The sequence below is a fragment of the Pomacea canaliculata genome, linkage group LG13 (genome assembly GCF_003073045.1).
Source record: "Pomacea canaliculata isolate SZHN2017 linkage group LG13, ASM307304v1, whole genome shotgun sequence".
In the NCBI taxonomy this organism is placed as follows: domain Eukaryota; kingdom Metazoa; phylum Mollusca; class Gastropoda; order Architaenioglossa; family Ampullariidae; genus Pomacea; species Pomacea canaliculata.
Window position 1 is genome coordinate 19,476,581 of NC_037602.1, and position 26,104 is coordinate 19,502,684.

General features: G+C 35.7%; 3 protein-coding genes across 3 annotated transcripts; 1 reads left to right on the top strand and 2 right to left on the bottom strand.

Moving 5' to 3' along the window:
* Positions 1-301: 301 nt before the first annotated feature.
* Positions 302-15,696, bottom strand: LOC112553541 (dual specificity mitogen-activated protein kinase kinase 5-like). Its single transcript, XM_025220825.1, has 19 exons — positions 15,324-15,696; positions 14,358-14,406; positions 13,751-13,818; positions 13,242-13,311; positions 12,624-12,664; positions 11,511-11,668; positions 11,199-11,238; positions 10,856-10,924; positions 10,095-10,176; positions 7,748-7,858; positions 7,276-7,349; positions 6,839-6,889; positions 6,428-6,499; positions 6,111-6,140; positions 5,717-5,734; positions 5,000-5,032; positions 4,269-4,330; positions 3,880-3,925; positions 302-3,051 (listed from the first exon to the last, which is right to left on the bottom strand). Exons 1-19 carry the CDS (start codon positions 15,420-15,422, stop codon positions 2,965-2,967), a joined length of 1,260 nt encoding a protein of 419 aa, XP_025076610.1. The 5' UTR covers positions 15,423-15,696; the 3' UTR covers positions 302-2,964.
* Positions 15,697-16,451: 755 nt separating this feature from the next.
* Positions 16,452-21,545, top strand: LOC112553544 (nucleotide triphosphate diphosphatase NUDT15-like). The gene is made up of 3 exons (XM_025220828.1): positions 16,452-16,852; positions 17,467-17,663; positions 18,164-21,545. Exons 1-3 carry the CDS (start codon positions 16,620-16,622, stop codon positions 18,283-18,285), a joined length of 552 nt encoding a protein of 183 aa, XP_025076613.1. The 5' UTR covers positions 16,452-16,619; the 3' UTR covers positions 18,286-21,545.
* Positions 21,546-21,804: 259 nt separating this feature from the next.
* Positions 21,805-26,005, bottom strand: LOC112553543 (frataxin, mitochondrial-like). Its single transcript, XM_025220827.1, has 5 exons — positions 25,875-26,005; positions 24,612-24,757; positions 23,412-23,529; positions 22,681-22,778; positions 21,805-22,132 (listed from the first exon to the last, which is right to left on the bottom strand). The coding sequence occupies exons 1-5, from the start codon at positions 25,947-25,949 to the stop codon at positions 21,991-21,993; spliced, it is 579 nt and encodes a 192-aa protein (XP_025076612.1). The 5' UTR covers positions 25,950-26,005; the 3' UTR covers positions 21,805-21,990.
* Positions 26,006-26,104: the final 99 nt, after the last annotated feature.

Sequence of the window (26,104 nt, forward strand, 5' to 3'; positions counted from 1 at the left end):
ATTTACTATGCAAGATATTTGTTCTGCTAGCAATATTTATGTCAAGATAAAATAAGAGTTTATATGAAACTAAGAATCTGTTTTTCATGTTTACCCTATAGATATACTGCCATATCATCATATTGCTGTTTAAGTAGTGCTAGAAATAACTAGTCTCTTCCTGTCCACAGGTGAGAATGTTGATGTTTAAAGGCATGCATTTTTTTAATTAAAGAAGGTTAGTCAATTGAACCTACAAAAATGGATTGAAACTTTCCAATAACTCCATTGGTAGACTGTTTCAACACACATACACAAAATATATATTGCAAAGGATTTTTTAATCGTCACTCTTACTTAAAACAGTGCAACTAAAATAATTCTGTGAAAATTTGAATCACAGAAAGACTTTCTGCCTTCAAAGTAGTTATTGTACATCATGCATAGAAAAATGACACAAGTCTCTGGGAATCAGCCTAAATTGTAAAACTGTATAAACATTTAAAAGAATAACCTTTCCAAAATCATTTCCTTGTAAGACACTGCAGTTAATATCACAGGAAAAGAACACAGGTTTCACTTTTGTGCAGACTTTGCTACATGGCCTTGCAACCGATTATGATTTTATCACTTAATGAAAGTGTGAATCACAATAGACACTGGCCAATTTAATGAAACTGTACTGTGATATAGTAAGGCACAAATAAAATTGTAATTTAGAGCAAAGACCAACAACAAAAATCCTGTCCAATTTAAGGTAACCAAGGAATGCTCTGAGAAGCTCTACAAGTATAAATCAACTGGCTTTTAATAATGCTGTATAAACCTGACTGCAGTCTCAAATCATCAGCTCAACACTATCCAACAAATATTGGGTAAGAATCAATGGCAGTGACATCAACAGGATATATGATTTAGGGATACCTCTGGAGGAAATGTTTTGCAAAAATGATGAAGGCTGGTGAGATAATGAGAAGACTATTTATAGTATTCTCTCATGGTCATGCACCTCCCTTTCTCTCTCACACTCACTCTTCCCATAGCGACCATCATCGGCCTTGCCTGCTTGAAATTTCTAGGCATCAAATTTATTAGTAACTCAGTCAGCAGTGGTGAACAAGATCTAGAAGTAGAAATTTCTGCTGATTGTACTTTCAACCCACAATTTAATATTAACAAGCATCAGGTAAGAAGTTTGACAAAAAATGCACATTAAATTTAGATCCTTCCAATAACACATTTTTAGATGTCATACAGCTATTGTGCTATATTCTTTATCTCTAGAAAGCAGTATATTTTGTAATTGCTATATCTGTAAGAATTTATGTTATAAAATATTTATAGTTTAAGAAAGAAATGTAGCATGAAATGTTTTAGGCAAATGGATGAATCCTGAAAGCATAAAAATGTATTAAAACAAATGAAGTTTGATACAAAATATGACTAGAGTGTTGCCATAAGAAACTGAGAACTTAATATGCAGTGAAAGTTTTTAGTTACTTTAAAAAGATCATGACAACTTTATAAAATTAAAAGAATTTACTTAGTTGGCAGACTGCTTTTTTGGATTTTTTTTTCTTGTCACCGTACCACATGTTAATTGATGAGTAATGCATTATCTTGTTAACATTGACAAATTTCTTGTTCCATAAAACTGTATCTATAAAAACCTAAAATTAGGCCTCTTATATGTTTCAATAACTGTGAACACATGCAATAAATTAAATGTTCAAATTTTTCTGAGGGTTTTGAATTTTTTTTTTCTTTGGTTACTGAATCATGTGCTTGGTGTGTGCACGAACATGCATGCATGACATCTTTGTTAATTGGGACTTTATTTTGGTTTATTGATGTTCTTGCAATCTGCATATATAATTTGGCCACACTAAGCCTTTGCTACAGCATTACCACCACGTAATTTGTGTGGCCTTAAAGGCTGAACTTTCACTGTCCGGCAGGAAAAAATAGATTCAATCCAGTGAAGGGAGGTGAGAAAATCAGCTGTGGTTGCTGGTATATAACCGATTCATGAATTAGGATATTCTTTTGAAATTTTCATGCTATAATAATTCTATGAAATAATATATATAATAAATTATTTCCATCAACATGCACACATGACAGGTTTATTAAAGCTTCATTCACAACAATTATACACACACTTCAGGCACAATTTCTATTTCAAATGCCATGTTAACAACATGATAACATACAACGTAAAAAAGGACCTCTTATGTCACCTTTCACCGAATACATGCACATTAGTTTGGTGAAAAAGAATCATGAATTAAGTCACACTCATACCTAAAAACATAGAAAAAAAATTAGTTTAACTGCTTTTTGACCATTAAATTCATGCATTCATTGTTATTAAGTTCCTAAATGGTCTCAGGCCATCAAACATTTGGAGAGGTCACATTAACCGCAAATGCATCATCTGCTAATCCCATCACAAAATACACTTTTTTTTTTAAAAAAAAAAAAAAAGGTTCTGCCTTAGATAAATCCTTTCCCATATTTTAGCAGGTTCCTGCTCCCTTGCACATTTCATCATTTAATGCCCACAAATATAATCTGAAGATCATCACAAGTCTTTCCATAATCGCAAAAGCTTAAAAACTGGCCAAGACTGACCCTTTTCAAGCATCATCAACTTTCTACTAAAACCTGGATATTCAACCCACAGATCTTTCAATTTACTTACTTTCATACAATATGATTTCTCATCCTATTATTCCAATAGTCAGACATACAGTTTTATGCACCTCAAAATATCACAAAAAAGTTTAGAGGTTTTGAATTTTTTTTTTTATCTTACTATTCTCTAATGATAAGGAGTACCACAATGTGCAAGTTAATTTCAGTCAAGATCACACATGCATACAATACAAATTTATTAGTCCACAAGGGCAATTACAAATGCACTATGCCACACTCACACAGATATTTTGTTGCTGACATAAGCTATGATGAGGGGCCTCTAGCCTATTTCATGTCCTGTATTCGAGATCGCACCCACTGACTGATAACGACAGCAGTATCATCACCGTGCCGCCGCAAGAATTCATGGTTCTGTAAGCATATTGATCACTACATGATTATTATCACTTCACTGTAGTTCCAGCAGCATGATAACCAGTACTGGTCATCAAAATCAATGCTCCCATATTATCAATATGACATGCATCAATACTTCATTAATACACATTTTTGGCAGTAAAAACTTGCAAAATCTTTAGTATGTGGAAAATGAAATGAAAATACTGATAGAAACTAATAAAAAAATTAAAAGGAAAAAAAACAAAAAACCTAACGTGATGAAAATGAAATACAGAGAAAGCAGGGGAATATCAAAAGCTTTTATAAAGGTCATCTACAGAATAATACAAAACCCAGAGCAAATGTGCTGCTATGAAATCTGTACACAAATCACCGAGTGCTGAATGATGTTTGCTTCATGTAAATATCATTGCACATGAGTTAGGTTCTCTTATTGACCTATTGCATGGTCCATGAAGCATGATGGTGTTCTCTTGTCAACTTAGTGCATGCTTCACTAAACATGAGAGCCTCCTGTGCCTTGCTGAAGGGAAAAATAATTACAGGATTGTTCCCCCTGGGGCATTGGAATCCAATTACATTATGCAATAAATGTGAATGAAACTTCAAGTTCTTAAGATACAAATTATATAAAAAAAATTTTCCCTCTTTGGGTATGCTTGTACATGAGAGGAATGACAGAGATGAATAAAAGGTGGTGCTCATGACCCAACCAGACAATTTCAGGGTGCTTTGTAATTTAACATTATGGAAAAAGTTTTAGTTCAGGTAAATTTTCTATTTAAGCTCTTCGATAATGCTTTCCCACATCCACATATATAAAATATGAATAGCTCCTACCATTATGTCTGGGATCGTCAGACGTTTATCAGGATCTTTCTGCATACTGTGAACACAAACCAGATATGAATTTGACTGTGTCTCTTTCTTGTCATTGCTACATTCGTGCTCAATGCCCTCTGTCACCCTCTTTCACCCATACATGCACGCTCTCTCTTTTCCTCTCTCTCACACATACCTTCCCCCCTAAACACACACACACACACACACACCGGTTCTATGATTTTTATAAGTTTTAGGTTCTATCATTTTATAAATTTCAGGAAAGAAAAATACAAAAACCTACTAAGATACTGAAACAAGAAAAAAAAGCATGCAATAATGCATTTCTACATGTAGAAGATGCATAGACTGAAGAAAACAAACTATTGATGCTATAAAACACATACCACTGGCTAACAAAGTGGATAAAATCTGGAGAAAACTGATCCACTGGTAACACAAGTGTACTCTGGAAGATGATAAAACATTTCTTCTAAAATATTATTTTAAGCACTGATGCAAAAGCAGCAAACATGGAAAATAAATTTGAAATGTTAGGGTCACCAAGACTAGCTCAGATATCATACAGTTTTAAAATGTAGATTTATTATTAACTATCTAAAGAAACAAGCTTTATGGTGATAGATTCCTCAATGTTACTCACCAGGAGGCAGACTACACCCACAAGTATCCCCTTCACATGCGCTTTAAGTGCTAAAGACTGATATATCTATATATAATGGCCTGAAATTCTGCAATGAGCAGTATACCCTTTTCATTCAGGTAAACTTTAAACATCATAGTTACAGATGACCTTATTTACCTGTTTCAAAGAGATGTTACCTAGGCTTTTATGATATAAGAAAAAAATTAGTTCCTTTCAGTCACATGTTGTTATCTTGGTACCAGCTTTTATTTGATGATAGATGCCAATGTCCTCTCCCTCACTGCATTTCTTTCCTCAACTCTTTAAGAACTCAACCCATTCAACACGTAGGTCAACCGAGGGACATGGTGTGCTATGCAGATATTATGCCAGCAACTGTGTGTACCTTTGGCAGCAGATGTCTGTGCTGTAATCACTGTGTTAAGCACTTTTCCATGCAAAACGTGAAGATAAATCAGAACACATACTCACCTCTTCAATGATGCACTGCATAAGTTGAAAGGGCTGTAACATTAAAAATGCTTAGTGTATATATTTCTGTATGATTAATGACATAATATTCAGTTCTCATTTCTAATGGTTTCTAAACAAGCTTCAGTTTAGAATTTGGCTGTAATTCAGCAGACCCCAAACATGGCAGAAAACTCAAGAGATGACAATCACTGGCAAAATCATCATCTAATATTATGACCCAACTATGTTAAACATTATCTTAATCCTGATACATTGAAATTTGGAGAGGGGAGGTTTGGATTTGATGGCTTGCTGCAAACCAAAAGCTGGATATTAAAAAAAAAAATTCTTCTCAAGAACTATCTAGTTTTAGGTAAGGAACTGCTATATTCAAAAATGGAATAGGCTTTCTATAGAGTTATATATCTTGAACATTATTTATGATGTAACTGATGCAATGTAAAATAAGCCTTAAACACAAACTGCTGAGCAAATCAAACACAGTCTAGATTAAGCAAGGACAAGAAGTATACTGTTTATCTCTCTTTTCTCAGCACCAATGCTGTGGTCATTTCCTATACAGAATCACTTGTCAAAGAATATATGCTTCCATATGAATAGCTGTATACATTTAAGTTCAATTGTCTACCAGCAAATTATTTTGAAAGACTTGTACTGGAGAGTACATTTAATGCTTGAAAGCCATTGAACATTGACATCAGTCTGCATTCTTACCTTTATATCTGGATTTATCTGCAAGGAAAAACAACATTCTCTAAAACAACAATTTATAGCATTCAATCTTATTTCTGCATTACAAACTTTATGTTAAAAATGTCTCAAATAAATCTTAATATATGCAAGCTTGCATTACCCAAAAACACAACTACTAATCAACCTTTGATAATTACACAAAAACATCAGTTTACAATGCACAATAAAAGACTAGGCTTGATAGAGGAAGTAGTACTTAAAATAAAAGAATAAAGAAAAATATTACACAAAATAAAAATGTTTAGATAGATGAGAATACAATTCTAATGACAACCATAAGTAGTTAATCTTCTGAATGTATGATTGCTTTATTTAATTATGATCTATGCTGTTAAAAGATGATCATAAAACTTACTGATTTAAATGGTAAGATTCCACTTGCTAGCTGAAAAAGAAAAAAAACTGAGCGCTGCAGTGTGCTGATCAAGAAAGTTTAGAAACAATACAAAATATAATAATATTGCCTAGCTTTCATAATACATACAAGTATCAGAATATTAATGACTGTGCACAAGCTAATACAAGCACAATAACAACTATTTTCCAGTTTAATTTACATTCTTTGAAACAAAATCACCTTCCTAAATATATGAAGCTTACATAACACCACAGAAACATCATCACAGTGAGTGTTCTGACATTCTGAAAGCTACTTCTTTTCTTTAATATTACCTCAAACAAAGTGACACCTAAGCTCCAGATTTCTGCTGATTTTCCATAATCTTTGCCCTGTAACCTTTCTGGCTGCATCAAGGCAGAGAAACATATTTTAACACAAAAGCACCTTTAAAGCATTCTGAGACTTGATTTATACACAAGGTAACTAAAATTGTATCCTATGAAAGTCCTTTCTGTTTATCATTTTATTAAACATGTAGTGTAAATATTTTGTGGGGATGATTCTTTTAACTAATTTAAGATTTGGAAAAGGCGTAAGGTAACGTGATGTTGATTTAATGTGTAAGTGTGAAAAAATATATAGATGCAGGAAGAAAATATTTTTAAAAAATTGAGGAAGACATTTGATAAAGACAAGTGACAAGACGACAGCAAAAAATACAATAATAATAAAATAAAACTTACAGCCATGTAAACATTGGTCCCAATGAAAGTTGTTGCAATGGACTTCACTAACTGTAAAGGTGAAATAATTAGAAAAACTTTTAACAAAATGATAAAACTCAAGCCAGACATGTTCAACAGATTAAGGTCTCAAAGCAGACAGACCTAAACTTTTCTGTTGAAACAATCATTTACTCAAAAACAGCAGCTCCTAATGGAATTTAGTTTTGGAATTTTGACATGAAAACAGTCAAAATGAAAAAAAAGACTCTAAGCAAATGTCTGTAAATGTACAGACTGATAGAAGGAACTATAGACAACAACAAAACTTCAGAATTAGGATTATTTCTTTTTTAAAAAAAAATGTATATTTTTTAAATATGAAAAAAAAAGAGAAACAGTATGTAACAGACATGCACCAACAAGCTTTTTCACAGAGCCATGACATTAGAACACACCTGTACACTGACACCAAAGTCACAGAGCTTGACTTCACCACTTGTGTTCACCAGCACATTAGAGGGCTTCACATCTTCACAAACAATTATTTGCCTCAGGTATTTTATGTCAAGACTAAACACAAAAATATGAATGACTCACTCCATGTTATCTTTTCACAGCAAGAAAGATCTAGCAACAAAAGCTAACTGACAGGCTAACCCGAATAATATCAATTTCTACAAGAATACTCTTTTGTTACATCTCTATATGTTTACTTGATCTTAAAGATTTCAATAACAAAAAGGCCTCTGGCAGGGAATACGTTTGCTGTCTGCAAGTTTTAATGAGTTTCTCTTATCTGGTCTGTGCTTTTCAAAGTAAATTATTCTAGCTTATTCTGAAAAAAGGAATTTCAGTGTTACTGTATTCAAAATAAAAGAATCCAAAACATTAACTCAATTAATAGCCATGACAGGAACTGACACTTACCACGATGCATAATTTTGAGGTTCCACATGTACAGAAGACCTTCAACAATACAGGCTGCAATCCTCCCAAGCACAGCTTCAGGAATAGGCATGTACTTGTCCAGTGAACTGCCTGATACAGAAGCAAGCCTACTGGTTATGACTTAGGGCATAGGCAAGTACTAGCCTCAAGACCTATTTCACACCTGCTGTTGATTATGACATGGCTATCTCTCAGGGATTTAGTTTTCCAGCAAATTACCCGATACAACCAAAATCAACTAATATTTTAGGAACTTCTCAGTAAACTGAAATAACATGAAAGCCATATATATGTTTCATGAACTGCATGCAGAATTTACAGATCAGCTCATGATTGATGCTGTCTGCTGCTTGTTGTAGTAATAGGGGTTCGCTGTTCATTGCCCCTCCCAACCCTGTCCGCAATGTTGGCGCGAAAAGCCTTCACGCGCTTTAGAGTGGCGTGGGTGTTGTGGGCGCTGGCCATTGGTTCCAGCCCCTTGGAAACGATGTAGCGAACATCAGAGCGTAGCGTCTCTCGGGGCATCTTCCTAAGACGCTGAGAGGAGCGGGTGGTTGTGAAAGCGGCAAGCAGCCAGGAGTGACCACTAGGCTAGGGGTGGACTGGAAGGCTGGTACTGTTAGTGACACAGTAGCCAGTAGCGACCACTAAGAGCCAGTGGAAATCCGTGGAGCTGATGCGGATTCAGTAGCCGGTTGGTGACAAGAAGGGTCCACATAATCGCGAGACGTGAGTAGGCTTCTGGTTCTGTTCGTTGTTGAACGGGTGAGCCCAGGACACTTCACAAGCCGCATGGATGAGTGTGTGATTTCTTGGCGATTTTTCCTTTTTTTTTCTTACACGTGGAAGACTCAATTAGCGGATGAGAGGTTGCGCATTTATGTGAGTGAGTTAAAACTGTATCTGCTAGTCTAAGAAAGGAGTTGTATTATAGTATACCGTTTGTTGATTTAGGGATGTGATCGCCGGGTCGCGCACCCTTTTTGTTGGTTAAATTTTGGAAAAGAAAACTCAATAGGACTGTCTTCTTCTTGTTCCTATTCGCCCCCAGTGGAGCATAGGGCCACAACCAGACCCCGTCAATGGACACGGTTCTGGGCGTCCCTTTCCAGTTGGGACCAGCTATCTCCGGTTCTCTGTCGACTGATCTCCATGTCTGTTTGGGTCTCTCAACCCTGCGCCTTCCCTGTGGGTTCCAGCCCAAAGCTTGTCTTGTTAAATTATCGGCCGGCTTTCGTAAGGTGTGAGCGATCCAGCCCCACTTTCGATTCTTGATGTCTGGGCTGGCAGGTTTTTGGTTGGCTCTCTCCCACAGGTCTGTACTGGAGAGCTTCTCGGGCCATCTGATGTTGAGGATGTGGTGCAGACATCTGAATGTCTGTATCTTGTTAGTGATGGTATTTGTCAAACGCCATGTCTCACATCCGTATAGAAGGACTGACTTTACATTTGTGTTAAAGATGCGGATCTTAGCGTGTAAAGATAAAGCCTTGGAGTTTCAGATAGGTCGTAGGGTGTGGAATGCAAGCCAGGCTTTGTTAATTCGACTTTCTACATCTTCCAATAGGACTGTATTAGGTCTTATTCTTCATATCTTCTTCGTGTGATCTTCTTGTCGACCCTGTCCTTGTGTTGTCGTCGCTGCATTTCTTCAACTTCATCATCTCATTCTTCTGCGCCCATTCCGCCCCAGTGTGTGCGGAGTCTCAACTGTTCTACGTTTCTCCCTTCGTTTCTTTGTTCCGTCGCTTTTGTCGTCCAGTCCTCCGTCGTGTGGTCAACGAGGCAGCTCGGACTGTGGACCAGCAGAAGGTCTCAGTGTACGTCGGACGGATAGTGAAGTGGTGGTCAGCGCGAGAGCGTCGTGCAAGGCCATAGAAACTGAAGGAGACAGTGTAAACAGAATACAAAGTGTTCTCAAATTAGGCCTGAAGGCTTCAGGGGGCAAGAACTCCGACAGTACTGTGCCGCAGTGTGTGCGGATGTATTTTGTTTATTATCTCCTTTACGAACGTCTCATTACCTCACTTTGGTGTGGGGTTGTTCTGTTTTCTTGCATGTGTGTATATATGTATTTTCCCATTTTATTTTTTTTTTCTATATGTGATTAAACTCATTATGGCTTTTTCTGTATTCTCCTTTGAAACAAATCAAGATGTCATCCTGTTTTTCTACAAATAACTGCTTTTCTTCCTAACAAAAAAAAAAAAAACCAAAACAAAAAAAAAAACAACACATTTGTTGTTTCACCTCAGATAGGTCAGGGGTAAGTAAATTCAAAGGCAAACTTAACTTCAAAAGTTTCAATCAAAAAAACATCAGTTACCATCCATATATTCTGTACAAATAGATATGCGATTCTCTGTGAAGAAGGCACCATAGAATGCAATGATGGCTCTTGAGTTGCACTAGATTAACCAGAAAACAAAGTTATCAAACATAAATCTAGAAAACGTAGTTGCAAGTAAATTTTTTAATTGATCACCCTCTTTTTTATAATTTATGCCTTTTCCCTTCATTTGGCATTGCAGACAGTTGAGATTAATGGCATCCAACTCATATTTGTACTAAATAAGCGAAGTCCAAGATCACTTACAGCTTCTATCTCAAGAACTATGGTATTAAGTACTGTATTATTATCAATTAAAAAAAACAACCCTGATATGAAGTCATATGTAAAAACACGGTCATGCAAAATTTATTCAGTATTAAGCTCAACATTTTATGTCTTCAAATATTTGTATACTTAAGTCAATGCATGAGTTTATCATAAGTTACTCGCCACCACAAAAGTTCCACAAAGCAGTTTTGTAGTAGAGGCCCAGACAAGTAATTAGGGTCAACTTTGTGCAATCGGACGCACTTCAAACTCTATTTTAGGACTAGGGGAACAACTTTGGTATGAAAAGAAAGGGAAAAACCTGTTCACCTTAAAAGTACACAACCTGCAAAATCTCAAATTTCCAACTTGGGACTCATTCTGTGGTGGCAGGTCACATATGTGAACAATACTGTGTTTGTGTCGACACATATTTATGTGACCATAAGCATGAATTTCAAGGGTTTTGTTCTGTTGTTAGCAGTTACCTTGTACAAAATCTCAAGCTCACATATGATCTGCCTCTGCACTGCATGTGATATGTTCAGCTGTATTTCCTGGGATTAAAAAAAGACAGCATGAATATGGTCACATGGATCACCTGAGATTATAAACAAAGCATCAATGCATTGATGAACACTTTAAATTCTACACTGCTAACAGATAACTTTAACAAATAATTGCTAACTTTCACTTCTCATGTACTATTTTCCAAAAACTTCAGGAAAGTCCAAAAAAGAGTTACCAAATTTAGCATCTATGTTGTCAAAATAAGAAAATTATTTCAATACCAATGGCAAGCAGAGTACATGGAAAGGCAGCAGTTTCTACCTTAACAGCCATAATCCTGCCTGATGGCCTGTGCAGTGCTCTGTCAAACAGCATAGATCATATTGCATTTTCAGAAAACATGTACTGTCAAACAATGTGCTTATACTTAGAATAAAAATCATTAAACAAAAACTTTAATATAAAAAAATTGCAATGTGCATTTTAAAATATTAAAACAAATGGCTACACATGGATGTTCAGACATACGAGCATTACAAATGTGTGGATAGATGAACATCTTTCTTTCGCTCTCTTTTTACTTGAATAAATAAAAATGGATTTAAAAAATATCTTCTTGTAATGTTATGGCACCTATAAACATGTCCCCCGTTCCCTGATCCCACGGGCTCTAGGCGTTGTAGCTGTGTCTCATTGATGTTTCCACATTGAAGTATTGTCTGAAGACCAGTAGTTCCTGTTGTTTCTGTCGATACAGGTTGTCCTGCCTGTGAACTTGCATTTGTTTTAATCTGCACACATTAACATACTGATTTTTGAGATAAAGGTAAACATTTTATTTCTTGCTTTGCAAGCATTTTTAAAACCTTTTTTCAATTTTTATTCCTTAGTACAAAAATACAATACACACAAATATTACAATATTGAAAACAGATACTACAGTCCTTAAACAGCAAAAGCAAGCCTTCCACATCACAGTCTTTCGTCAGCCTCTCATCACTTCCTCCCCTGTGCAGTAATGAAGCAGCTACCCAAGCTGGACAGATCTGCCCTTTCTAGCTTTGTAACTTACACACATGAAATTAGGTTTTAGCGTATGGCAATACTCTCAAATGTTATAATTTTTTTGCTCATACACATATGGGTGATAAAAAATGCAATTTCAGGAATCCAAAAACTGTGTGAAAATACTAAAGTAAGAAAGTTTAAGTTATGCTTATGGGGGAAAAAAACAAGCCAAATCAGTCAACTTTTGAATTACCAAACAACTCTGTCTGATGGCTTTATCAGTAGTTCATGCTAATATATAAAGAATCCTAACTTTGTACAAGTTACTTGTGAACAAAGAAAATCCTCATCAATTTTCTGAAGAAAGAATGGGATTATCAGCAACAGTGACAAAACAAGCTTAATTTTGTAAATTATGTGCACAGTATCAAATTTTAAAGAGAATCAAAAATCACTGAGGATCAGAAGAAATGATGGTGTAAATAAAAAAATCTGGATTTTGCTGCATGTAACCTAAGCAAATATCAATAATGTTGCTACCTGAACAAATATGTCTTAAATGGTTTATTCAAAACATTTTTTTCATTTCTATGCCAACATTAAAAATTTAAAAAATGGTTGAAACTCTGTTATAATTTCTAATAATATACATGCATGTATGCATGTACAAGTACACACAAGCTCTCTTTCTACAACAGGGTAAAATAAAGTTTGTAAGAAGTAAACTGTACGTCTTACCTTGAGACCATGGATGTTTCTGTTTTGTGGTGTTTTGCCCACTGCAAGCATAAACAAAATTATTTCTCAACAATGAAAAATAAGATAACAGAACCAAGCACAATATAACTACACATTAATACGGCCTTGAGGGGAAAAAATCTTTCTTCAAAAAATGAATGAATCATTAAGAAACTGGGCAATAATAATTTCTTGCTGGTATGTGCTTTAATTTTTTACAAAACTTCTCAATACTCTGTTCCAAATCCATGTGTAAGACACTCATACATAGTTGTGATCACAAAGACATGTCCCAAAATATCACATCTTTTATTGTAGTGGATTTTGCTTTTCGGTATCATTGTTGCACTTACAAGAATCTATCTGCTGCAAGAATGCAAATTACACAGGCAACTCTGTGATGCAGCAATCAGGGTCAACTGTGCACTTAGTATGAGAAAGGTCTACATTCACTATAGTTGACTGGCAAGTGTAAATGTTAAGTACATGTAGTGTACAGGACCATTTAACTTTGTTTGATGGGGGCAAATCAATGCATGAGCATACATAAAACTTTCACATAATATATATGATGGAAAATACAATAAAGTCTAGCTGTAAAGAAAACACACAGCTTACTTTTGGGGAAAATGATAAGTGGTGGCAGTAACCCTCGAGCTCTGTCCTCTTCACTGAGTTCTCTGAAATACTGCAAAATCAACCCTGTGCACTAAAACAAATCATTTCATTCGGATTTTGTATTACTGCTATCAGTACTGTGCACACAGGAGGTCAATTATTTGATAACTCATCCAAGCATATTATGCCTATCTTCTTTCTTTTTCTCTCTTTAAAAGCATGCACATGCTCTCTCTCTCTCAAACATACACACTTTTTCACACACACAAGCTGTGAAAGGAAGCCTACAATGAGCATATAAAATTCCATTCCAAATGCAAATTGAGTTGTGTGACAATATTCTTAAATGTCTATCAACTCCAAAATTAATAGAGCACAACTTTTTCTGAATAAACTGTTTGCTTACGTCACAAATAAAAATACACTCCATAAAACTAAGAGACACTTCTCTGCATCCATTTTTTAAAAAAATGAATGGGACAAACATGACGTCAAAGAAAGCAACATACTGCTGCGAACATGTCTCTCATTTCTTCATCGCTTCTCACTGTTATATGGTCCCCATCTTCATCTTCATCTGCATTAAACGACAACAATAAATGATAATTCACCTATATAGCGCTGTATCTCAGCACTAGGGGCATATTTACTGTGCTTTACATATCACAGTATCTATGAGAACAGTCACTAATAAAATAGAACAAACTGGCAAAAGAGATTTTAAAAAATACCAAAAATAAAGCATTGAAAATATAACATGAAGAAGTCGACAGTTGTGTATTGAATAATTCAAGTGATGTGTATCCCGGGAAAGAGAGAGCATTTAACAGCAACAAAACAGAAAATACACATCAACTTAACTAACCTTTCAAAGTTGCCTTAATTTCATAATTTTAGTCAAACAGACCAATGGACCTACTAACATTTGCTTTACACAAACTTGCATAAATAAATGCATTTAATACTAGCATGTACATACATATAAAAAAGCATGAACCATAAAGCCTATGTGATTTCTTTTTCTCTAACATACACACAAACATGTTTTAACCAAAATATATTATATTTATCTCAAATATAGTCTAATTTAAAAAGAGATGAAATTGACATGCTCACATTCAAAAGCTGTGACCGTGGCATGAGGCATAACTTGTGATATTACCTCCTGAAAAAAATTAAAGTGATACACAAAGTTATATGATTACTGAGTCCTGTCATATTTAGCATCTTCGAATGTGTATAGCTATAAATCGTGAAAGAATCTGCCGCCATCACTAGAGAAAGATATCAGGTAGAAAAAAGACCACAAATTTCAGGAAGGGCAGTCTGTCCACTTAGTCCAAACAATATTTCAGGGTTAGGGGTCATGGTTGAGGGCACTAATTTGCCTGATTTCAGTTCCATATATAGTTTACACTGTAAGACAACAAATAATATATATATATTGATTTTTTTTTTAAATCTTATATGACTTTGATCAAAAGATCAGATGAACTGATTCATAGACATACATTATGCCACCATCAGCCCCTTCAGTTATCTTTAAGCTCATTCAACTTGGGAATGAGGATGGTTTAAATAAGACCTTTGACATACCCAGCTGTTCATGCAAAACCCTATGACTTCTTCCACCTCTTTCTGCTGCACTTCACAATGACAGAATTGAAGATAGATGCAAAACCTTTCCCCGAAAAAAATTCAATCATACTTACCACATTTTAAGCTATCATGCTGGTTTCCTATGTTTACTATTTATAAGTTATAATATTATTTACAAATACCATATTCATCATCAACTCATAGAAGTTTTGCTCTGTTTTAAAGTAGTTCACTTAGATTTACAGGTAAAAGTAATAGTGATATTAATAATGAAGAATTTTATCATCGATGAAATCTCACAGCTAAGTAAAAGGATGTGCAATGCATGTTTCAATATACGTCAGTGATCGGGCAGCATCTGAATGTTTGGTCGCTCATGTCATCTGCCCTGGTAATACCTCACTAATAGATGATGGAAGGTATGTTGATATGTTGGTTAAATGCTCTGGTATATTCGCAATAAGAAAGGATGTAGCCAAATACCACGGTCTGACGAAATGTGACTTCCTCAGGTTGAACCATCCAGTCCATATCTTGATTGTTTTCTGTGTGAATCCGTATGGTGAAAGGAGGATCTGACATTGTGTGGTTGTATAATGATAACAGTTGGAAAGAAAGTTTCGGTACTCGTATTGCAATAATGAACTGACGAATATAATGCTATAGAGACAACAGAAACATCGTCCCCCAGCTCTACTATCCACGAGTGGATGCCATACTGTGCAGAACGCATCCGGGGTTTGGACGACACTGCGTTGATTGGTTCTTTTTGTGCTCTAAAGCTACCACGTTTCTCCGATATGGAGGAAAGACATGACGACTGAAATAACGAAAGACATATGAAAGCAAAATTGACGTATTATCATTATGCGCCCACCCACCCACCCCTAAATATTAATTCATTAATGTAGAATAACCGATTTTAAATCAATAATTCACGATCGCATAATTTTGATTTGTTACGCTACGTAGACACGTTTTCGCGTGCACGCAAAGCAGTCGTTAAAAACAAAAAACAAACGTGCAATAAAATCTGTGTAATGGAAGAAGGGGTTTGGTGCAGGTCTCATCATGACAAATAGCAAAAAGAATTCTAGTCGCTTTCAATGACCTGATTAGACATTTTCAAAGTACCCAAAACGACAAAAGCAGACAACGGAAATAAGCTGCGAGGAACAATTTTCTTCGACTTAACACGAAATAACTGAAAACCAAGGAGCTGAACAATTTTTGTAGACTGAACACGATGAACCGGCATGAGCTGCCGACCACTCTGCGTCTTCTCTAGGCTGATTCCAAGGGTGCAGCAGAAATGCTTGCGGCATTATAATTAGCAAATGCCAGTAGCTCGATATCGGGTTTTGCTGTTTTTTGAGTGTTGGTTAAGTGTACTTGGTCATTTTAAGCCTACATGCATTCCAAAGTTTTTTGGGGTTTTTTGTTTGTTTTGTTTGTTAGAGAATATTCAAAGTATTCGACATGTCCAAAAATATATGTAGAATGTAGTTGGTTTCACTATGGTCGTATATAGAAGTTCGTGGTGTCACCACTAATATCCTATACACGTTCATGGTTCACTGGCTATAGCTTGAACCCATATTTTAGTTGTAAAGAGTTCTCAGACTTTGTCGTGGCATGAGTTATGTCCCATTCTTTAGAGTTTACAAACATTATGACAGAACTAAAGACCAAAGGCGAGGTTGAAGACAGCAAATCCAGTTTCACGTCTTTGAATTGAAAGCTTTATACGTTAATGCGCGATGCCTCTGGTTAAACGGAATGTTTGCTAACGGAGTCTATTTGAGAACAGGACAGATTATCGGTTACAAGTCACGTAGGCACATACTCATTCTGAGAATGGCTAGCTGTATGATTCAAAGAGAGCGACCGAAAGTTGGCGTTGGTGTATTTGTCATGAGTTCAAAACATCCAAACTGTGTCCTAGTAGGTCGAAGAAAAGGTTTACATGGGGCAGGAAAGTATGCATTGCCAGGAGGGCACCTTGAATTCGGGTGAGCATCTAAGTTTGTATGGACCGAGACATTCGGTCCCGGAAATGTCCATCAGCCCACGATCGGAAGCCCATCCCCCTCAAAGTCATGTTATGCGAAACACGTTAGAACTGTGTATTTCACTACAGAGACGGCATGGATGTAAAGAACATACCTCTCTCCCGCTCTCTCCCACATACGCTGACAAATTATTCATCAACATTTATCATCCACCGATTTGTGTACCTGAGTAATCGCGAGGTTCGGAGGGGGTGACATCATTTGGTAAGGGAAGTAAAGATTGAATTGAAATAATGTTCAATACTAGCTACATTCCCGTCTTGTTTAAGATTTATGATATCACCAGATTGCAGATGATTGTCCAACAAGATATTGAGGTCTTGTGCAAAGTGTAATTTGGATAAAAAAATCAACTAATAAATAAAGTTTAACTCATAAAAGGTCTAATAAAAGATTATTAAAGGAATTGATGGTTTATTTACTTGCAAATCCTATTGCACCACAACGGTTTATGTTTTTTTTTTTCTTTGTTCACACACATCATTCTTCAGTCAAGTTATGTTACACATAATTTTTGGAAAATGTTGACATTTTCAGTTGTGCATGTTCAACAGGGAAAGCTGGGAAGAATGTGGCCAGCGAGAAGTGGAAGAAGAGACAGGCATGAGACTGGTGGGGATACGCTACTCCACAGTTGTTAATGCTGTAGTCCCCACTGAGAACTATCACTACATCACTCTGTTCGTACAGGGTCATGTAGACTTGCAGCACATGGCTGATCCTACTAATCTTGAACCTGATAAATGTGAAGGTGAATGGCTTATAATATTTCTGCTATCTTTTATCCCTGCTTGCGACTACTTCTCCTTCACTCTTAATTACACGCAAACATGTCAGACATCACTGACTTTAATAACAAACTCACACCAATAACAAAATGGGTCAGCATGAAGTGTAGTCAAGAAAGTAGAATAAAACTGGTCATATGGGAGTAAATGATTTTCTGCATAAAAAAATTCCAGTATTTGAAGCAACAAGATGATTCCGTTTAGTCTAAAATAATTTTGATTTAGTTTTGACCCACTTTTTGATTTGATAAGCTGAAGTAAGGCAAATTTTTTCTGTTCTTTTCCATTTATTATTATCTTTTTGCCAAATGAGCACAGAAAGAGACTGTACTTCATTTAGAAAGCATAAACCTTTAACTGTTTTATAAAATAGTAAATATTTATTAGCTGTCTAGGAACATTAGTATCAAATTTATATTTTGTGTGTGTGTGTGTGCATGTACACATGTTTATGTTGTCTCAGGTTGGAACTGGGTGGACTGGGACAGGTTTCTTCCTCTGGAAGACCTGTTTGAGCCTCTGAGACTAGTTAGACTGCAAGGCTACAACCCCTTCACTGCACAAACTTCTCTTCATCTTGTGTAGTATATGTTCAACGTATTTGGATGGTGATTTATATTGGGGATTTGCATAAAGATGTGGGAAAATATCAAGCAACATCCCACATTTAAGAACTTATGGGATATCTGTGAAAATATCTATTTGGAATGTCTCACAAACTCTGCTTATGTAGCATTTGTTTAACATCTGTGATGGTGTTTGGTTAGTACATGGTTATGCTTTCCCGCAGAGTTTAACTGGAGCTTGTGCGACATCGGTTTTAAACTTCACGGAAATGCACATAGTGCCGTGCTTTATATGACAGTAATATGACGTATGTTTAAGAGCATAGGTGGTGAGGTGCTGAAATTGGTGGTTAGTATGATCAATTCTGGATCAGAAGGTCTGTGATTCGAGGACTACTTAGGCTTATGGCAGGAAAATTCTCACTTTCAACGTATGAAAAATGATTTATTTAGTAAGGTAAAAAATACTATGCGAGTAACATCTGATCTTTTACTAGCTTTGACTTACTGTGAACTGCATATACAGCCAAAAGACTAATGAAACCTTTACATTTTCTTTTCTTTAGAAAGGCATCAGTAATTGGCTGCTATGCATAATTCAACAGTATCATATTGAGGACTTCAGATGATTTTTATTTATTATTAAAGAACACTTACATAGAGCATTAATTGCTATGGTCTGCTATGGTCGATCATGTCTCCCCATGACTGATAACTCAGGCATCAGTTATAGAATGAAAGGAATGATAACCCTAACCCTCATTGGGTAGCGAGCTCAATGCTTTACAAAAGAGAATGCACAAAAGATGGGAGAATCAAGATATGTGAAGTGTATTGACAATAGATGGCCAAAGCTTGGTGCTAATTCTTCATGGTTCAAAATATCAGATTTAGATCTGTTGATTAGGTGGAGATATGTACTCCACAAAAACAGTGATGTCATTAAGGTGACACTGTAAAGTCATTACAAAGTATTCAGTGGACAGTTTATTCCAAGCTGAAAAAAAGAAAATATTCAAATAAATCAATTTGTACCCTCTGGACCAGCATCTTCCACATCCTAAGAAAATGCATTCTTCGAACAGTAAGTCTCCATTTCATAAGATTTAGATGCAGGATGAAGCAGATAGGTCATACACATACAAAATGTGTTAATATTTTCCTATAAACGTGTGTGTTTATTTCATTTTTACCGTGGCATTAATCCTCAGAATCATAAACTGTGTTCCATTTACCTACAAAATCCTTGCTTTCAGGAAGGTCCTACCTCTATTGTGCTGAAATTGCATCATGAACAGAAAAATGATTGTAGATCCAAATGCATCATTCTGAGATATCTGCATCACCACAGATAATATCACAATATCGTGCCAGCTTTGACTGTTAATATAAATTATTGACTGTTTGAGCTAATAAGGAAACTGGCCTTTAAAAGAAACAAAATCTGAAATTACCTTCCTAGAATACTAATTACCCCATCCAATCAAAAAAGAAAAATCCTTCCAAAGAGGCACAAAAGTTATGCAAGCATAAAATTATTTATACGTGTGTTTTTGTATGCTGAGACTTTGCAATAGCTGATATCTTTTATCTACATTTGATGTTAACACACTTATTTTATTGATGATAATTTGTTGTCATTATTGAGTGCAGTCCCATTTTCTGGGGACTTCATATTAGGAGCACATTTCCAATGTTGTGTTTCACAATTGTCACATTACTCTGTGATGCTTTAGTGATTCATTCACATCTTTTCAGGTTTTTTCCTTGAACCTAATCTTTTTAATCCCGAATGTTCTATTTTAAAATTTCTATTTTGTAAAGATTGTTGCCTTTTCAGTTGGTGGTGGGATGTGGTTTTCCTCTTTGCCATATTCTCCTCTAAGGACTACATATTTTGTCGTGAACTATGCTGCTATAAGTATCATTCTTAATGCCTTTGAATTTATGACTATTTTATACAGTCCTGAGGGCTTCAACATAAACTTTTGGTATCAGGGTATTTCATTATCCATATTCTTCTGGATGGACCTCATTTCCTGTAATGTCAGGAGACAATTCATAAGTAAATGTTTACTTGAACTTTTTTGAAAATGGCATATACATTCCTCAGTATGAAAGCATTGAAATAATTTAAGTTTTAAGAGTTATTTCAAAATGGTGTGTACTTTGATAGTGCATCCAGATTTACTTGCAGCGTTTTTGATACAGATGGCCAGTGGCTTGAGGTGACAGTGACAGGTTACATGACTCATTAGTTAGTATTTTCAAATTTTAAGTCTTATCCTACTCATTTAAAAAAAAATGAAAGCATTGCAGTATCTTCTCATTCACTGTGTGTCATACAGGTGCAGGTACATGATCAAGCCACACAGTGTGGTGTTTATGTTTGGCTGAAAACCCTTATATGTGGCAAAAATATTGTCGTAAATCTTGATCCTATTTTTTTCCTTCCATTTCTGTCAGCATATGCCCCAGGTGTTTAAGTGGGATAAGTTCTCCATACAAGTAGGTTGCCTGCAAAGATTTTTTGTCAAACTTCCAAGATTTTTTCTTTTTGCCACCCATAGGGGCTTTATGAATACAGTTTAAAAAAAAAATTACAACCCCCGTATCAAGTACTCGTAATCATTCTGTTTTCCTTCTATCCTTGCTTAAATCTCTCTCCCAATTTCAACCACCACCATCATTTATTATCAATTTAGTTTCACATCAATTTTTATTTCCCCTCTCTTTAAATCTCTTTTTTTTCTTATCACCAACAATTTCCCCTGTCATAAACCACCATCATTAGTTACCTTTAGAGAAACCCAATGTTTAAATGAGGAAGCTGGTGAGAGCTGGAAGTAACATCATCAGGTACCCATATCCTGAGGCCAACTGATGACGACTTGCTATAAAGTTCAGACATCATTTACAACAGTGTAGATTTTGTTTGGCTTATAGCTTGTCTCAATGTTGAAAGCAATCATAAGGGCACTAAAATCCCATAAAGAATTAAAACTAGCAACTTTTGCAGCAAAAATATGAATCTATGTTCTTTCACAAAAGTGAAACTAAAACAAGTGTTGAGCATGAATAATCTAATTGTCTCATGCAAATGATTTTCAATGGTCTCATATTTTGTGTTCTACAGATTTTTTTTATATTAATTTATGATTCTGTACATGTGTGTAAATATGTGTTCATAACTATGTTAGCTCATTTCTCCTTTACCTCAAGTATTTTGTAAAATGTGGTATGATAAAATTTCTGTGTACTAAAGATTTTTGGAATAGATATGATTTTGTTTTGATAATATTTGCCGCTCAAAGGAACAGATATATATCTTTTCTTGGTAGATTTGCTGTAGCTCTGAGTATGGAAGTTGTTGAATCGATTTGGTCAAATTGGTAAATCGTCAAATCAAAACAGGACCACCTAGTCCCACTGTTCAGTTGTTCATGGTTTCATACCCCAAGATCAGAAATACAGCCTTTACCTTTCATGCTCATTTTGACCCTAATATATTTGCTTCCAGTGCTGTTAAGTCAAAGTCTTTTGCTATAAGAATGCAGCCTTTATTAGTGAGGCTGTAGCTTGACACGACACATTTTGACATCTGGTAATGATCAAAGTTTGCTGTCTATGATAGTGGATGGTCAGAGTTATGGCATTCAACAAAACAAAAACAGTAAAAAAACCAGTAAAAGTGGAAAGAAGTCACTGCACAAAAAATAGCTGATCAACTATAGCAGAAACATGATGAAAGGTTGATTGGTGTTTGTAAAATCTCTGAGAGCTCTTTCTCCAACAAAGAATGCAATCCCTCTCTTCCTCTATGATAGATCCATCGGCCATCCTCATAATCATACCGCTTGGGTCCACTGAAAACCACATTTCAAAATGACCATCTGTTACAGTAACATAAAACAAAGCATGCAAATAATTTATCTCACTATAAGCATTTTTCTTACTGACTCACCAAAATGGTTATGTGGGTCTGATGAGAGGCATCAAAAATCAAAACAGCTCTGCTGAAAAACTACAGTCATTATTTAAGTCAGCACATTGCACTCACAGTAACTACCTAACAAAAGGTCACTATTGCCATGGGGAGACAACTTCATGGTTAGACGTTCAACTTTAAAAAGGTCATGAGACATACCTGAGTCACCAGAAAAATCCACCTAACAGATGGATGGGATAGGCTCTATGTTCCACATACTGTGGCATAGACATGGTGAACCACATACAGTTCCCTGCTCCTACTGGTTGTAGACTATGTTTTTACCTTGATGCCATAGTGGTCAATGACACCTATAGCTAAAATTATAAGACTTCTCTTCTCACTTCAAATGTACTAAAACTTTAGCATAACTTCAACACAGCACTCAAGTTTGCAGCACTTTAAGCAGTCAGCCCCAAACTTCACCTTTTTGGTGATGAAAGCCATATCTGTCTGTTTGGTGATTGCTTGTTGATGACATATGTGCCAAGAGATCCACCCAGTGAAATTGTTAACACTCCATCCTGAAATGATCAAATCATTAGTATCATATGATGAAAATCTTGCCAGTATTCATGAGACATGGAATGATGGGAACACTAAATAAACACTACATCTGTAAAAGGGTGCTGGGGGAGGGTAATCTGCAACTTCGTGCCAAGTGTGTTTGATACAATGTTTCTGTAACCTGGTAGTGTGTTTGACAGAATGTAACCTAATGGTAATTAAGTGTGCTTGACAGAATATCTCTGGTTTGAAGCCTCTGTTTGTTAACTTCCCCATTCCTCCTTGCCCATACAACAACTGCTTAGTCAAGATGGCTACCTGACTAGGTAAAAGTTGGGCTCTGCCTGCCCCCTGCCATGCCCTCAACTCGGAGGACCACCAACATTCACCACCATTAGCCTATGAGATGCTTAACTGAAGACAATGCTCTTTGGAATGTTTAGGTTTGCAACTTCCAATATGACAAGATTATGTTGAAAAGAACAAGCATCCTGCTTTTGTATAACAGAAAGCATCGCTTGTTTAAATCTCTGTATTCAGTATCTCATACTTTCAGTCAGAATGAAAGGAAATGGTGTAGAGAAAGTATTGGGTTCACCACAAAATAATGCCTATATGGCAAGTGAATACTGCAGATGATAAAGACATACATGATAGGTGACGTCATAGTCTTTTGAACAATTAATCTTCTCTGGCAAATCTTCGAAACACTCTGCAAGAGATACAAGAGTGTCTGCCACAAGATTTTCATATTCTTCTGCAGATATGCTGAAAGACAAAAAGAATAGACAGTTGAAACATTACAGTATTGTATTCCTTAAACCCCACTCCCCACTACCCTGCCCTGTTATTGCACCACTGCTACACTTTGCCACAGAATAAATTTGCACAAGCTTATTACTGCTACATTTTGTCCCACCCTTGCCTCTCGCATTTGTGTTTGACAAATAGTGGTGATTTAATATTACAAAATGCGATTTATATAACACATAATCATTCTCACGAAGGAACGTGCTCTCAGGTTTTAAGACAAGTAGAAAACATGGACAGAACATGAAGGATGGAAGTAGGAACAACTATACAGATATGTAATAAAAGACAAACAGAAGACACATAAAGGTATCTGGGAACAAAGAGAAAGGATGGAGAGAGTTGTAAATCTGTAGATAAAAGACAAGCAGGCAGACTAGCCTGACTATAATCACAACTATTGACAACTATGTTGATGGGTAGAAGACTACATCTGTAAATGTTGGTTGGAGGGTAATCTGTATCAATTATTACAGATTTGATTTTTTTTTATATACACACCTAATAAACAATGTTGATTTAAAAAAAAAAAAAATCAATGTTACAGTTGTCGTGCCAGCAGCCGTTACCATCATAAATACAAAGCATAAGGACTTGTAGGGCTGCCATTTATTACCTGGCATCCTCCTTAGGAAGTTTCTCATGTGTGAGAAGGTGTAGGTGTGTGTATGTGTCGAATGTTTTGGTATGGACTTTCTGCCCATTATGCTGTATATATATATACACACTCATTGTTTGTATATGTGGTTGGGTTTGTGAGCAAAAGAAAATTTTCTGTCTTGGACTTCCTCAAACAGACAATAAGATTTGATTTGAATGGTTGAAATCAAAAGCTCTATGATGTTTATTTATTTTGAGATGATCTGAAATGATGAAAGATATCTAGGTCATTGTACGCATTTATGCCTACACAAATATAGAATGTGTTCATTACATCTAACCCCCAAAATAAGCATAACAAAATTATTGATGATAGCCACAACACTGGTCCTAATTGTAATGGTGGTGGTGGGTAATGAAACAATTTAATGTGTTCAAACCTGGAGTTTATACAAGCTCTTAAAAATCTGCAAGACGTGTGAATCTCTTCAGCTGAGTTGCTAAATATGACTCTTGGAAACCATTTTGGGAAAGTCTCTCTTTTTTGATGCAATGTTAGCCATATGAAATCAGGAGGTATGCAAACCTGAAAATATACAATTAACAATGACAGATGCAATCTATTTTGGTTATATCAGTATATGTTATTCAGCAGTACTTTAACCAACACAGATTACTAAAATCTACCAGCTTTATGCACTGTAAAGCAATAAAACTCATGCTTCACCGTAAGATCAGTTCTGTCAATAGTACATTGCACAACCAAACACATGAGTTCAAAATGAACTGAAGATGCAAAGCAAAGGAGACTTCAAAACTGATTCAAGTTTAATAACCTGTTAAAAACTACACTGCAGTCAACAATCTTCCTGCCTGATATTAATCAGAGAAAAGTCATTTATCAGTCTGTCAGTTTGTTAATCAGATGATTCATTAAAATGGGGCAATACCATGTTATGTGTTTTATGCTGTTTTTTCAATTGCTATAGTGTCTAATAAATCTGCTGGGATATCCAGGTTGATTTATGCAATGATGAATTATCAATTTTGGATTCATCGCTTCACATCTGAGTCAATCTTATTTATGTACGATATCAGTCTAGCAAAATAATGACTAGACTGACAGCTCATGTTTGGCACAAAATTTCAAGTAAAAGGAGATATAAAATTTAAAAAATGTGCCATCCACCATGCTCGCTTCTCCTCCCCCTTTCTCTCTTTCATCGGTGCCTTCTCAAAGTACGACGCTGTTTCATCTAAAGCCACCGCTAACATCTTAGAACACAGACAATAAATATATTAAGTATATGCTCCTGGGTACATCTATACCTACTACAAACAGCTGACGGCTGAACTATGATCGAAATGAATATTCCTTCATGTGGAAAAGTAGCTTATTTTGTTTACATAGTTATCAATATTTTCCCACTACACATATTTATAAAATGTGGGTTATTTTTTAACTGGAAGTTGATCTATCTTAATTTTTCACACACTTGTGTTACTTCTGTTGTCTTGATCAAGCCTTGAAAATTGTATGATGCGTTGCATAATGTTATTAATATTTTTGTTGTTAACATTAAAAATTATTGTCCACCGACATGGCGATATTTGCTATGCATGTCAAAAACTCAATTATATAAATAAAATATTGGTACTATAAGTAACATTTTTATGTTGTAATCGTTAAAAAAATTACTTACGCGAAATCTGTTCCCTGAATGAATACAGGTTCTGTACAAAATGCTTTTAGCGCAATTAAGCTTCGCGACACTCATTCTGTCGTCTGCGAACAAGAGAGATAATTACAATTACATTATTGTATAGAGTTATTCCGCCTTTCTTCGAGTAGCGGGGATGAGAGGAGGGTTCTAGATCACGCTGTGGGCGAAGGGAGGGGAGATTGAGGGAATTGCGATGCTACTCAAAACGG

Coding starts and splice junctions, on each gene's coding strand:
- LOC112553541 (XM_025220825.1), bottom strand. CDS start 15,422: ATGTCAGATCCTCCTTTCACCATACGGATTCACACAGAAAACAATCAA. Junction 7,350..7,747: donor CCTCAAAATTATGCATCGTG/GTAAGTGTCAGT, acceptor TTGTTTGTGAAG/ATGTGAAGCCCTCTAATGTG. Junction 3,926..4,268: donor ATCCACTTTGTTAGCCAGTG/GTATGTGTTTTA, acceptor TTGTGTTCACAG/TATGCAGAAAGATCCTGATA.
- LOC112553544 (XM_025220828.1), top strand. CDS start 16,620: ATGTTTGCTAACGGAGTCTATTTGAGAACAGGACAGATTATCGGTTAC. Junction 16,853..17,466: donor GGAGGGCACCTTGAATTCGG/GTGAGCATCTAA, acceptor CATGTTCAACAG/GGAAAGCTGGGAAGAATGTG. Junction 17,664..18,163: donor TGAACCTGATAAATGTGAAG/GTGAATGGCTTA, acceptor ATGTTGTCTCAG/GTTGGAACTGGGTGGACTGG.
- LOC112553543 (XM_025220827.1), bottom strand. CDS start 25,949: ATGAGTGTCGCGAAGCTTAATTGCGCTAAAAGCATTTTGTACAGAACC. Junction 23,530..24,611: donor AGAGCTTGTATAAACTCCAG/GTTTGAACACAT, acceptor TTTGTCTTTCAG/CATATCTGCAGAAGAATATG. Junction 22,133..22,680: donor TGGCTTTCATCACCAAAAAG/GTGAAGTTTGGG, acceptor TGTGGTTTTCAG/TGGACCCAAGCGGTATGATT.